The 12,287-nt window shown below is 44.2% G+C and overlaps 1 protein-coding gene across 2 annotated transcripts; it reads right to left on the minus strand.

Moving 5' to 3' along the window:
- Positions 1–3,167: 3,167 nt before the first annotated feature.
- Positions 3,168–12,238, minus strand: LOC110485685 (outer dynein arm-docking complex subunit 3). Of its 2 annotated transcripts, XM_036949342.2 has the most exons (14): positions 11,907–12,238; positions 11,240–11,361; positions 10,940–11,017; positions 10,626–10,805; positions 10,410–10,445; positions 10,161–10,262; positions 9,853–9,978; positions 8,681–8,803; positions 6,196–6,342; positions 5,681–5,841; positions 5,237–5,393; positions 4,940–5,089; positions 3,847–3,931; positions 3,168–3,752 (listed from the first exon to the last, which is right to left on the minus strand). In XM_036949342.2, the coding sequence occupies exons 1-14, from the start codon at positions 11,983–11,985 to the stop codon at positions 3,622–3,624; spliced, it is 1,677 nt and encodes a 558-aa protein (XP_036805237.1). In that variant the 5' UTR covers positions 11,986–12,238; the 3' UTR covers positions 3,168–3,621. The 2 variants fall into 2 exon arrangements, with proteins under 2 accessions (XP_036805237.1, XP_036805238.1); XM_036949343.2 differs by lacking the exon at positions 10,410–10,445 and having other exon boundaries at positions 11,907–12,156.
- Positions 12,239–12,287: the final 49 nt, after the last annotated feature.

Raw genomic sequence — 12,287 nt, forward strand, 5'->3', positions numbered from 1 at the left:
GCTGGCTCCAGTGTTACACAGGAGCCAGCTAGCAGGCGTAGTGCGTTGATTGGATTACCAATATTGAGAGGCAGGTCCTATATGGGCAGGTCTATGCAGAACCTCAGAACTAGGAAACTGAATTTGATAAACAAATTCATTTGCGTACTACTAAACTGTTTTTTCAACCCACAATGGCGGAAGGAGGAGAAGATATCGATTTGGTCGAGGATATAATTATAACGCCATTCTCAAGACAAACATTTCAAGAAAAGTTAGACATTGTCAGGAGAGGTCGCCCGACGCCGACGCTACAAAGCCTGTCACAGGCGGGAAAGGGGTTCGTTCACCACTTTCAAAGTTCCAACTACGAGCGCTATCAATGGCTTGCAGGCTCCGAGAAGCACTGCAAACTGTACTGCTGGGAATGCCTGTTATTTGCAAGTGATTGATTTGGTGTTTGGAGCCACACTGGCTTTGCAAACTTGAGTTGTCTAACCAAGGCAGCAACGAGACACCAAAGTACGGCTGGGCACTTACAAGCAATGGTGCTTTTGAAAACTTTTGGGGACACCCGAGTGGATCTACAGCTCAACGAACAAGCGCGCAGGGCAACGGAGCTGCACAATGAAAAGGTATTGTACTCTTCCCCTGCAATTCTCTGAATAAAAATGTCAATTTCAAGGTGACGCAACGTCTGGTTATACTGTGTTTCTGTCTAAATGTATAGTTTCTAGAGCCATGGCATCATAATGATGGTAATAAGAGGTGGATTAATTCGGGTGGGACTGTGTAGGACCTCACTGAAGGCCCAGGCCCCTGGCCCACGGCACGCCACTGGAACTTAAGCATAGCATGACTAATTCAACCGTTTTTTCTATTGTATATTCTACTAAATGAGGGATCATCAAGTAGATTCAGCCGCAGGAAGATTTTTTTCCTGAGTGGATGGTCAGGAGATCGGAACATAATTACAAATAAATTGAGGACCCGCAGTTGGGAAACCCTGTACAAAATTAGAGCAGGAGTGCCGCATTCAGTCTTCCCCGAGGTCAAGAGGGCCTCACTTTAAATTGATTATGTTTCCTCGCAGTCAAATTAGCAAAAATCTCTATCCATTGCTTTTGGAATTTTCCCATGCTCCCTGACTGTCTAGCTTTCGTTTCCGATGACGGTTATGAATCTGGGCAGAGTGAAGAGACTTCAGATGTAGGGCCATTATCATTTCCAAGGCTCAACTTTAAGGTTTGTCCACTTGCATGGTGCAAGTTTTAAAAAATCGGACAACCAGAATATATAGATTTCAGTAAAAAAATCACAATATCAAACCATTACTCCGATCAGAATTGGATCAGACAGCAGGGTATTTGCTATAGCCTATTTCAATAAATGTTATATTTACAAAAAGCAAGAGGACAATGTAGACAGCTAAGAGTCAGAATCTTTTTTTTAATCTTTATTGAATATCAGATGATCTGGGCCAATAGTCAAAGTATTTTTTTATAGCGGACACTCCGGTGTTTTATTGTTACAGAATCCCAAATGTTCTATTTCCTCTCCATTTTATATGAATATGACTTGGCCTAGTACACCATTCTTTCAGCTAAATGCATGCTAGGTTTCTCCTGCCGCGCAATTTCATGATCAAACATTGAATTCATCTAACGGAGTTCTAGGCTATCTCAGAAAGTTTGAAGTTGTTTTTGAATAACCCAAACACGTGGAAGGCCTAAGGTAATAATGAGAGAGATATAAGATACAATAGAAAGATATAAAAATCGAATGAGAATTTCGAACAAACCTTGACAGTTGACCAACGCATTATAAGACAGAAATGATGCATGCATTCTAGGAATGCGAACCCGAACGACCAAAAGCCTAATCCTACTAAGTGAAATATCATAAAAGCATGGACAAATTAAAGTTATGAAGAGTATTTTCCAAACGATTCTAATGAAGTGTTTAATGTCCTAAAGTTGCAGCTTTCAAATGGGAATAATTATGAAAGTCGGAGTCTATGCTATTTTCATTCTTAGCTTTATTTTGAATTACATATATTTTAGGCCACAAGAACAGAAATTGAGCAATACCAAGATGGACAAATATAATGAGTCAAAAGAAAACTTAGGCTTCCGCTGAGGAAAGCTTATGAAAGAAATGATGCATAGTTGGCCTAGACCTATTTCCATGTTATCCTAGCAATGTGAAACCTACCTACAACACATACTGGCATATAGTAAGTAGCCGAGATGTGAATCAGTGTATAGTTATCCAGTTGTGAGGAGAGCAGAGTTGCTCTGCAGTCCATGATGATTTACAACCCATCACAAGACCCACAGCCAGCGATCCTTGACTGTGTCACTGCTCCATCTGCACACTTCCGCACACACAGGGTCATACAGCAGTAATCATACAGGAGTAATCATACAGCATTAATCATACAACAGTAATCATACAGCAGTATTCATACAGCAGTAATCATACAGCAGTAATCATACAGCAGTAATCATACAGGAGTAATCATACAGGAGTAATCATACAGCAGTAATCATACAGCAGTAATCATACAGCAGTAATCATACAGGAGTAATCATACAGCATTAATCATACAACAGTAATCATACAGCAGTATTCATACAGCAGTAATCATACAGCAGTAATCATACAGCAGTAATCATACAGGAGTAATCATACAGGAGTAATCATACAGCAGTAATCATACAGCAGTAATCATACAGCAGTAATCATACAGCAGTAATCATACAGGAGTAATCATACAGGAGTAATCATACAGGAGTAATCAAAGAGGAGTAATAAAGGCCTAGTGCACTAATTTAATCACTCATTTATTAATAAAGTGATTTATTAGGGGGTGCTGCTGCACCCTCAGCACCCCTAATTCCCACGGATATGTGTACTTCACTCATTTTCACTCACCCTTTTGGCCTGTGATAAAGACCTTTTTGGGGGGGGACAAGTGACTTCAGTAAACAAGTAAAAAAATCTGTCCTACTTGTCCAAAGGCTAAAAAGGTTCATGTCAAGCCCTGATTCCTACAGTTTCAATATTTAAGTCATTTCAATGCAGATTAAAAAAAAGATATATTATACAAAAAAACCATCCCACGGGCTGTGTGTATGACACCCCTGCATTAGAGCGGTCTTACCTATCCAAAGATTGAGTCATTCTTCAAATCAAGCTTTTTATTGATTTTCATTCCTATTTTGATTACAATTTTATAATCTACAAATCAGTGGTGCAAGTGGGAAATTATTTTGTGTTGAACTGCTGTGTGATAAAATCAAATCTTGCTTCCATAAAGTAGGTAATGTGATGACTGCAAGGTACTATATGATCTGCCACCACAACGTTCCCCTAGCTACAGTATCATCCCAAATATACAATATACATTTACTGTGCATTCCATTAGTTAATAAGGAATATAATTATTTAGCTAACTGAAGAATTATATGTGAGGAGTAAGATTTCACTCAAGTCCCCTATGCCATCTAAGCAAATGTATTTTCACTCAATCCAGGGCATAAATATGACCTATGACCTCACACTAAACACAAACTCCCCATTCTAGCAATTATATTTCTATGGCTCTTGTGGCCTCTAGCCAGCCTAACTGATCTAGGATCAGAGCTTGCCCTTTTTCTTCTTGGTCCTGGTCTTCCTCTTAGTCTTGGAGTCGATGATGAGCTGAGACTGGTGCTTCAGTATCGCCCTGGTGATAATGTCACCTTCATCGTCCCCGCTCTCCTCCTCTTCTGAAAGAGAGGGAAAAGGGAGAGGGATCGCGAGATAAAGTGTGTCTGTGTATCTGTGGGTGTGTATGCAATTATGCGTCTGATCCCATCTCACCATCATATGGGTCCTGTCTCTGAGCCTCAGGCAGCTTGATGCGGGTGTTGCAATGGGGCAGCTTCCCCTCGATGCTGGCATGGAACTGACAGACACAAAACCACAGACACAGAGAGACATTTGTTCTCATCATAATAAGATGTCAAAGGGAACATGTTAGTCAAGAAGATCTGTTTATTCAACCATAGGAGTTGGCTATAAAGCACAAAGATCTGGGACCAGGGCTTATGCCTTAAAAATGTAAAGGCATACAACTTGAGACCAGTCAAAGCCAGCGTCATTAGAGAATCCCAGACAGACATTGCTACATCACAAGAGCTAATGGTGTACCACTACCCGCACCCTCTGACTCCTGAACAAACCGTACCCTCTGACTCCTGAACAAACCGTACCCTCTGACTCCTGAACAAACCGTACCCTCTGACTCCTGAACAAACCGTACCCTCTGACTCCTGAACAACCCGCACCCTCTGACTCCTGAACAACCCGCACCCTCTGACTCCTGAACAACCCGTACCCTCTGACTCCTGAACACAGTGTTCTCAAACACACACCAGGGGGTGACTTCAAGGTGGCCGGCTGGCTGTGACTCGTTAATAATCAAGATCAAACACCTAATGGCCGTATTTCCATCCAGGAACAGATAAGCTATTCAAGCACCAGTGCACAGATTAAAGAACATGGTCTGTATGTAGCATCTAGTCTGCCTGGCGTGGCTGGCAAAAACCTTGGAGTACAGTAGCGAATGGACGGAAAATAAGAAGATGGTTTCAGGTCACAAAGCTTTACCCTGGCAGGACCTATTTGAGTAGATGCTCCATGTACTGTCTGAAACACCTGTCTGTCTCTACAATACCACATTCACTGTTGGGAGCAGCAACCACCGAAAAAATAATGAGTTTACACATGTGTACTGTCAAATTGCCCTGGTCTAAGGGGCTTTTCCATTCATTCAATTTCTATGGCAACAACAGTCAATGTTTAACGAATAAGGAAGAGTCCTATCTCTGATCCTCTCCTCCATCATGGCAGCCATGTCCTTCCCTTCTCCCTCCCCTTACCCCCACCTCTCCTCCTCTCCCCTCCTCCTCACCTCCTCTTCCTCCATCTCCTTCATGATGGCGGCCAGGTCCTTCCCCTGGAGCTCCTCCTGCAATAACAGCAGCTTCTGCTCTGACTGGGACAGCAGTTCCACCACGTACTCCTCTGAGCCGGGGGGCAGCTGGGGCTCCGGTCGCTCACCCTGGAGGAGGGGAGGTGTTTGAGGACACAATTGACGTAATGTTTCTGAGCACCTTCACATTTATTTACGAGGTTTCAACTTGATCTAAAGAATCTGACAGGTCTCAGGTCAGTGTACATTATATTGTTAATGGAGTCTTCTCTGTACCAGCTTGATGTGCTGCAGTTTGTCAGATAGGTGTTCCACCCCGGCCCGGACCGTGTTCAGGGTACGGGTCAGCCAGTCCAGACGCTCCTTGGTGGCGTCGCGTCTCCCCTGCTCCGCCTGCAGGTGGCGCTTACAGTCCTCCAGCATCTGCTGACCACTGTAGAAGACAGTAAGAAATATCCATCAGAATGACTTTACAGACACACTCAACTCAACACTAGGAGAGGAACCTTTCAGACCAACTTCTGTACCACAAGTTGCTTGATTGGTCTTCTCCCACAAGTTCTCCCACAATTTACAATCTTCAAGGATCTGTTCTGAGGGTCACTGTTTTAATAAATAATACCTTCCATTGAAGGTGTCAGCATCCGCTTACAACTTCTCTGGTCTGCTACGTTTGCTGTGTAATCCCTAACCCTTGACCTCTAACCCCTGCCCACTGACCTGGAGAGCTTAGTCTCCCCGGAGTACTTGATGTCCTGGAAGTGTTCCTGCAGATGGTCCCTGTCCTCCTTCAGCTGTAGCAGGGTTCTCTGGTTCTCCTTCTTCAGATCCTCCAGGTGCTGCTGGGTGTCTCCCTGGGAGATGAACCTCTCCACCACCTCCTGCATAGGGACACGGATCAACACACACACACACACACACAGATATAGATTAATACACACACACACACACATACAGATATAGATTAATACACACACACACAGATATAGATTAATACACACACACACAAATATAGATTAATACACACACACATACAGATATAGATTGATACACACACACACAGATATAGATTAATACACACACACACACAAATAGCTGAAGAACACACAACACTTGCATACACACACATGGATACAGTAGGTGCATAGACAAACTAACACACATGTACCACGCACACACTTGCATACAAAGACACACAAAATGAAAGAATAATTTAAATGACCTCCTCTCCGTACCCGTGTGTCAGTGACCCCCGTGGCCTCCTTGATGCGTCTGAAGGCCTCTTCGAAGGTGGAGATGGCCCTCTCCTCCTCCCCTAGCCCGGTGGCACTGCGCTGGGCATCGCTACTCAGCTCGTCAGGCTGCATGGCTGCCCGCTGGGCCTGGAGGGAAGGGGGCAGACGTCAGGACATTTACTCTGTAGACTAAGTGATATGTAAGAAGTGTAGATACAGTGCCTTGCGAAAATATTCGGCCCCCTTGAACTTTGCGACCTTTTGCCACATTTCAGGCTTCAAACATAAAGATATAAAACAGTCTTTTTTTGTGAAGAATCAACAACAAGTGGGACACAATCATGAAGTGGAACGACATTTATTGGATATTTCAAACTTTTTTAACAATCAAAAACTGAAAAATTGGGCGTGCAAAATTATTCAGCCCCTTTACTTTCAGTGCAGCAAACTCTCTCCAGAAGTTCAGTGAGGATCTCTGAATGATCCAATGTTGACCTAAATGACTAATGATGATAAATACAATCCACCTGTGTGTAATCAAGTCTCCGTATAAATGCACCTGCACTGTGATAGTCTCAGAGGTCCGTTAAAAGCGCAGAGAGCATCATGAAGAACAAGGAACACACCAGGCAGGTCCGAGATACTGTTGTGAAGAAGTTTAAAGCCGGATTTGGATCCAAAAAGATTTCCCAAGCTTTAAACATCCCAAGGAGCACTGTGCAAGCGATAATATTGAAATGGAAGGAGTATCAGACCACTGCAAATCTACCAAGACCTGGCCGTCCCTCTAAACTTTCAGCTCATACAAGGAGAAGACTGATCAGAGATGCAGCCAAGAGGCCCATGATCACTCTGGATGAACTGCAGAGATCTACAGCTGAGGTGGGAGACTCTGTCCATAGGACAACAATCAGTCGTATATTGCACAAATCTGGCCTTTATGGAAGAGTGGCAAGAAGAAAGACATTTCTTAAAGATATCCATAAAAAGTGTAGTTTAAAGTTTGCCACAAGCCACCTGGGAGACACACCAAACATGTGGAAGAAGGTGCTCTGGTCAGATGAAACCAAAATTGAACTTTTTGGCAACAATGCAAAACGTTATGTTTGGCGTAAAAGCAACACAGCTGAACACACCATCCCCACTGTCAAACATGGTGGTGGCAGCATCATGGTTTGGGCCTGCTTTTCTTCAGCAGGGACAGTGAAGATGGTTAAAATTGATGGGAAGATGTATGGAGCCAAATACAGGACCATTCTGGAAGAAAACCTGATGGAGTCTGCAAAAGACCTGAGACTGGGACGGAGATTTGTCTTCCAACAAGACAATGATCCAAAACATAAAGCAAAATCTACAATGGAATGGTTCAAAAATAAACATATCCAGGCGTTAGAATGGCCAAGTCAAAGTCCAGACCTGAATCCAATCGAGAATCTGTGGAAAGAACTGAAAACTGCTGTTCACAAATGCTCTCCATCCAACCTCACTGAGCTCGAGCTGTTTTGCAAGGAGGAATGGGAAAAAATGTCTGTCTCTCGATGTGCAAAACTGATAGAGACATACCCCAAGCTACTTACAGCTGTAATCACAGCAAAAGGTGGCGCTACAAAGTATTAACTTAAGGGGGCTGAATAATTTTGCACGCCCAATTTTTCAGTTTTTGATTTGTTAAAAAAGTTTGAAATATCCAATAAATGTCGTTCCACTTCATGATTGTGTCCCACTTGTTGTTGATTCTTCACAAAAAAATACAGTTTTATATCTTTGTTTGAAGCCTGAAATGTGGCAAAAGGTCGCAAAGTTCAAGGGGGCCGAATACTTTCGCAAGGCACTGTATATAGCTAAATAGAATGGACACAGCACCTCATGTTATATTCCTTGATATGGGTACACCCAGTGCCGCGTCTCTATGCATAACACAACATTTATTTAGATTTGTTTTAGGAAGTCAGTCGGGGTCTTAACTTACTGTTAGTTACAATAGTAGAACACACAAGGTGCAATTTTGATATGTGGTTGTGTATCAGCAGTTTTTCTCTTGTTATGTCAGTCACTGACAGTCACTCAATTATCCATGTCAGCTAACATGTTAAGATTGTTAGGTAAGTTTCTATCTAAACCTTGTAGTATTCCTGGCTGAATTACTGACCGGGCACGCAAGGCACCTGCCCAGGGGCCAAAATTAGTAGAATCACATAAGTTTTAAAACGGCTAAATATTCTCTCTGCCCCATGGAAAAACATGTAGAATTGCAGGTCATTAACTTGACAATTTTCCAAGAGGGTGGCCACTGAAATGTTTTGCCCGCTAGGTGGGGGAAGCCCCCAACCAAATCTCGCATAGGGCCCCCGAAATGCTAGAAACGGCCCTGGGTACACCGTATATGGCAGCCGGTCCAGCCATCATGGAACGTTGACTTGAATAGGAAAATCCCTTCTTGTCATTGTTATTCTATGGATGTAAGTGTAAAGTGGTGGGGACCAACCCTTCTCTCCACTCTCTCAGCCTGAGCCTTACGGTCCTCTGCCTCTTTCTTGTAACGGGTGAGGATACACTCTCTGTCCTTCCTCTCCCTATACATCTGTTCTTCTTGACGCTGCAGCTCTGCCTGAGAGAGAGAGAAAGAGAGAGACCGAGAGAGTCAATTAACTACTGTCAATCGTACAAACAGCAAAGAAAAGCATTCAACTCACAACAAATAGCCGTAAACTCAGACAGCTGGACTTTACACGATGGACACATCAATGACTGTACGGTGATGCATGAGGGGGAGAGGTACGGGACAGTCCTCAGTTACAATAATAATACCCATGCTGGTCACCTTGGCAGTGTCTTTGGAGAGGAGTGTGTATGTGTGCTGGTCACCTTGGCAGTGTCTTTGGAGAGGCGTGTGTATGTGTGCTGGTCACCTTGACAGTGTCCCTGGAGAGGAGTGTGCATGTGTGCTGGTCACCTTGGCAGTGTCTTTGGAGAGGAGTGTGTATGTGTGCTGGTCACCTTGGCAGTGTCTTTGGAGAGGAGTGTGTATGTGTGCTGGTCACCTTGACAGTGTCTTTGGAGAGGAGTATGTATGTGTGCTGGTCACCTTGGCAGTGTATTTGGAGAGGAGTGTGTATGTGTGCTGGTCACCTTGGCAGTGTCTTTGGAGAGGAGTGTGTATGTGTGCTGGTCACCTTGGCAGTGTCTTTAGAGAGGAGTGTGTATGTGTGCTGGTCACCTTGGCAGTGTCTTTGGAGAGGAGTGTGTATGTGTGCTGGTCACCTTGGCAGTGTCTTTGGAGAGGAGTGTGTATGTGTGCTGGTCACCTTGGCAGTGTCTTTGGAGAGGAGTGTGTATGTGTGCTGGTCACCTTGCCAGTGTCTTTAGAGAGGAGTGTGTATGTGTGCTGGTCACCTTGGCAGTGTCTTTGGCGAGGAGTGTGTATGTGTGCTGGTCACCTTGACAGTGTCTTTAGAGAGGAGTGTGTATGTGTGCTGGTCACCTTGGCAGTGTCTTTGGAGAGGAGTGTGTATGTGTGCTGGTCACCTTGGCAGTGTCTTTGGAGAGGAGTGTGTATGTGTGCTGGTCACCTTGGCAGTGTCTTTGGAGAGGAGTGTGTATGTGTGCTGGTCACCTTGGCAGTGTCTTTAGAGAGGAGTGTGTATGTGTGCTGGTCACCTTGGCAGTGTCTTTGGAGAGCAGTGCGTCACTGTTCAGGACCTGCAGGTCCTTCAGCTCCTGTCTCTGTCTCAGGATCTCAGCCTCTAGTTTATCCAGCTGGGACTGGAAGGTCAGGCTCTCCTCCTAATTATAATATATGCCAATTAGCACACGCCTTTCTCCAAAGCTACTTACGTAAGTGAGTGCATACGTTTCCGTATGGGTAGCCCCAGCGGGAATTGAACCCACGACTTAGCCACTGAGCCACACAGGACAAAGAGATCTGGGACCAGCACAAAGAGATCTGGGACCAGGCTAGGACTAACCTGTAGGTGGGCCTTTAGTTTCAGATAGCCTCTCATGATGTGTTCAGCCTCCTGGCACTTCAGCTGGGCTTTCTCCAGACGATTCTCCAGCACCCGCAAGTTCTGGAAGACGACACACACACACACACACACTTATAGACGGTTGATTGATCCTGAGCAAGGCATGCTAAGTGTTTGAAAAGTTTCTGATTGTAGATAAGACTGGCTAGAATCAGAGGGGTGAGGCAGCGTGGAAGGAAAGAGCGTAACCTTTTGGGGATGCTCCTCAGCCGCCTCTCCTTCACTCTGTGGACCAAGGGCAACACATCAGTCACCTCCACTATATTTACTATTTTGTGTGTGTGTGTGTCTGTCAGTCAGTCTGTCAGTTAATCAATCAGTCAGTCAGTCGGTCCTGCACTACATAGAGAATAGGGTTCCATTCCAGTCGCACCCTCTGCTGCACTGTTTGTCTCTAAATAGTACCTTGGCCTCCTCGCTGCGTCTCTCCGTGTCTCTCTCTGGTCCCCTGTTCTCTAGCTTCATACTCTGGTACAGTGTCTGTAGGTCCTCCAGGCGACGACGGTGCGTCTGGGTGGTGTGCTTTAGAGCGTTCAGCTTCTTCATCTTGTCACACACCTTCTGGTCCAGCACCTTGAGAGCAGCCTGCTCACCAGGATGTAAAGTAGATCATCTTGATTATCCCCAATGGGCAATTTGCATTACAGATGATAGTCAATAATACATAAAAAATACACATACATCAAACTAACACAGCTATGTGTTTGCGATGTCCCCACCTTCCCTGACATGTTTCTGAAGGCAGCTTTCTCCATGCCTCGGCTTTGGAAGGCCTCCTTTATCACCTGCTCGTCCCCCTGGAAGAGAGAAAGAAAACGGTCTGTAACAGGGAAGGACTACCTCAACTTTTCCAATAATAAAGGCTTCTTTTCATTTTCAGTTCCAAAATGTTTTGTTACGATGTGCACTATTGAATATGACCATGCACTCCAACATTCTAACAGGGAAAAACAACCTGGGAAGTACAAGCTGGGCATTGAAACCAAAACATTTTTGATAGAATAACCGGTTTTACTTACAGCAAGAGCGTTAGCCAACTTCTTATGTAGTCTCTTGTTCTCCTGCCTCAGCTGAAGGATAGAATTCCTGTTTTTCTTGATGCTTGACTGAGACATTTCATAGTATGCACTTCTGTCGCCCTCTGTTGGGCGAATTCACAAATTCGTTATTTCAGCATTCTCTGACTGACTTTTGGCCTTCTCTTAGCCTTATTCAAAGAAACAGGGAACTTAACTAGCTGTTACATAAAAAGTTGAATGCCATTTATATTGTTGTGTCTCAAACTGTTCTCCATTACTCAGGGGGTGTTAATGGCTAGAAAGGTAGGCTAAATATCTCAACAGGCATTTTACTATTTCTAGCTAAGCCCATTTTGCTGGCAACATAGCCTACACATCACCTGACCTTGCAAAATGATTGCAACAAAGTAGCTAGTAGTTAACGTTCTATCGTTCATCATAGCTTCATGTGGCCATACATTTCTCAGCGAGAGTAAATGAACCTGTAAGTAACCTCACAGATGGAGGTAACGTTGGCGAAGAATCTTTAGTATAATGTTAGCAAGATAGCGCTAATGCAAAGTCTGAATTTGCTATTCAACATGGCGTTTACACACACAACTAGGCCTAGCTAGTTAACAAGCATAAGTTACCGGTCCTAGCTAGCCTGCTGCAAGTCTTAACCTACCAAGAAGTTGAATTTTCCTCTGCAGTTCTGTTATTTGGTCATGAAGGGGCAGCTTAATGGCCTCGGCGCTAAACGGCATTGTCAGTGTGCACTAGTCACAAACTAATAGTCGACTTTAGAAGTAGCTAGCTAGCATTAGATGCAAACTGACGCACTTTTAGGTAGTTTTGTCCTTGTATGAGCGGAATTCGCGTGAAAACACCGTCGTTCGGATGGCCTCTCGTTGCCTAGCAACATGTACACTGACTTTCCTATCAGGTCGAGGCTGGAGACCGAACACGAACCTGGAGAGCAAACCACAAAGCAGCACCGACTTGACTTCAGCTCACTTTAATTATGTATTTTTCTAGATACAATAACTTTAAATAATAATTTAGTATG

Source organism: Oncorhynchus mykiss, chromosome 17 (assembly GCF_057628025.1).
Source record: "Oncorhynchus mykiss isolate SJ-2025 chromosome 17, ASM5762802v1, whole genome shotgun sequence".
Classification (NCBI taxonomy): domain Eukaryota; kingdom Metazoa; phylum Chordata; class Actinopteri; order Salmoniformes; family Salmonidae; genus Oncorhynchus; species Oncorhynchus mykiss.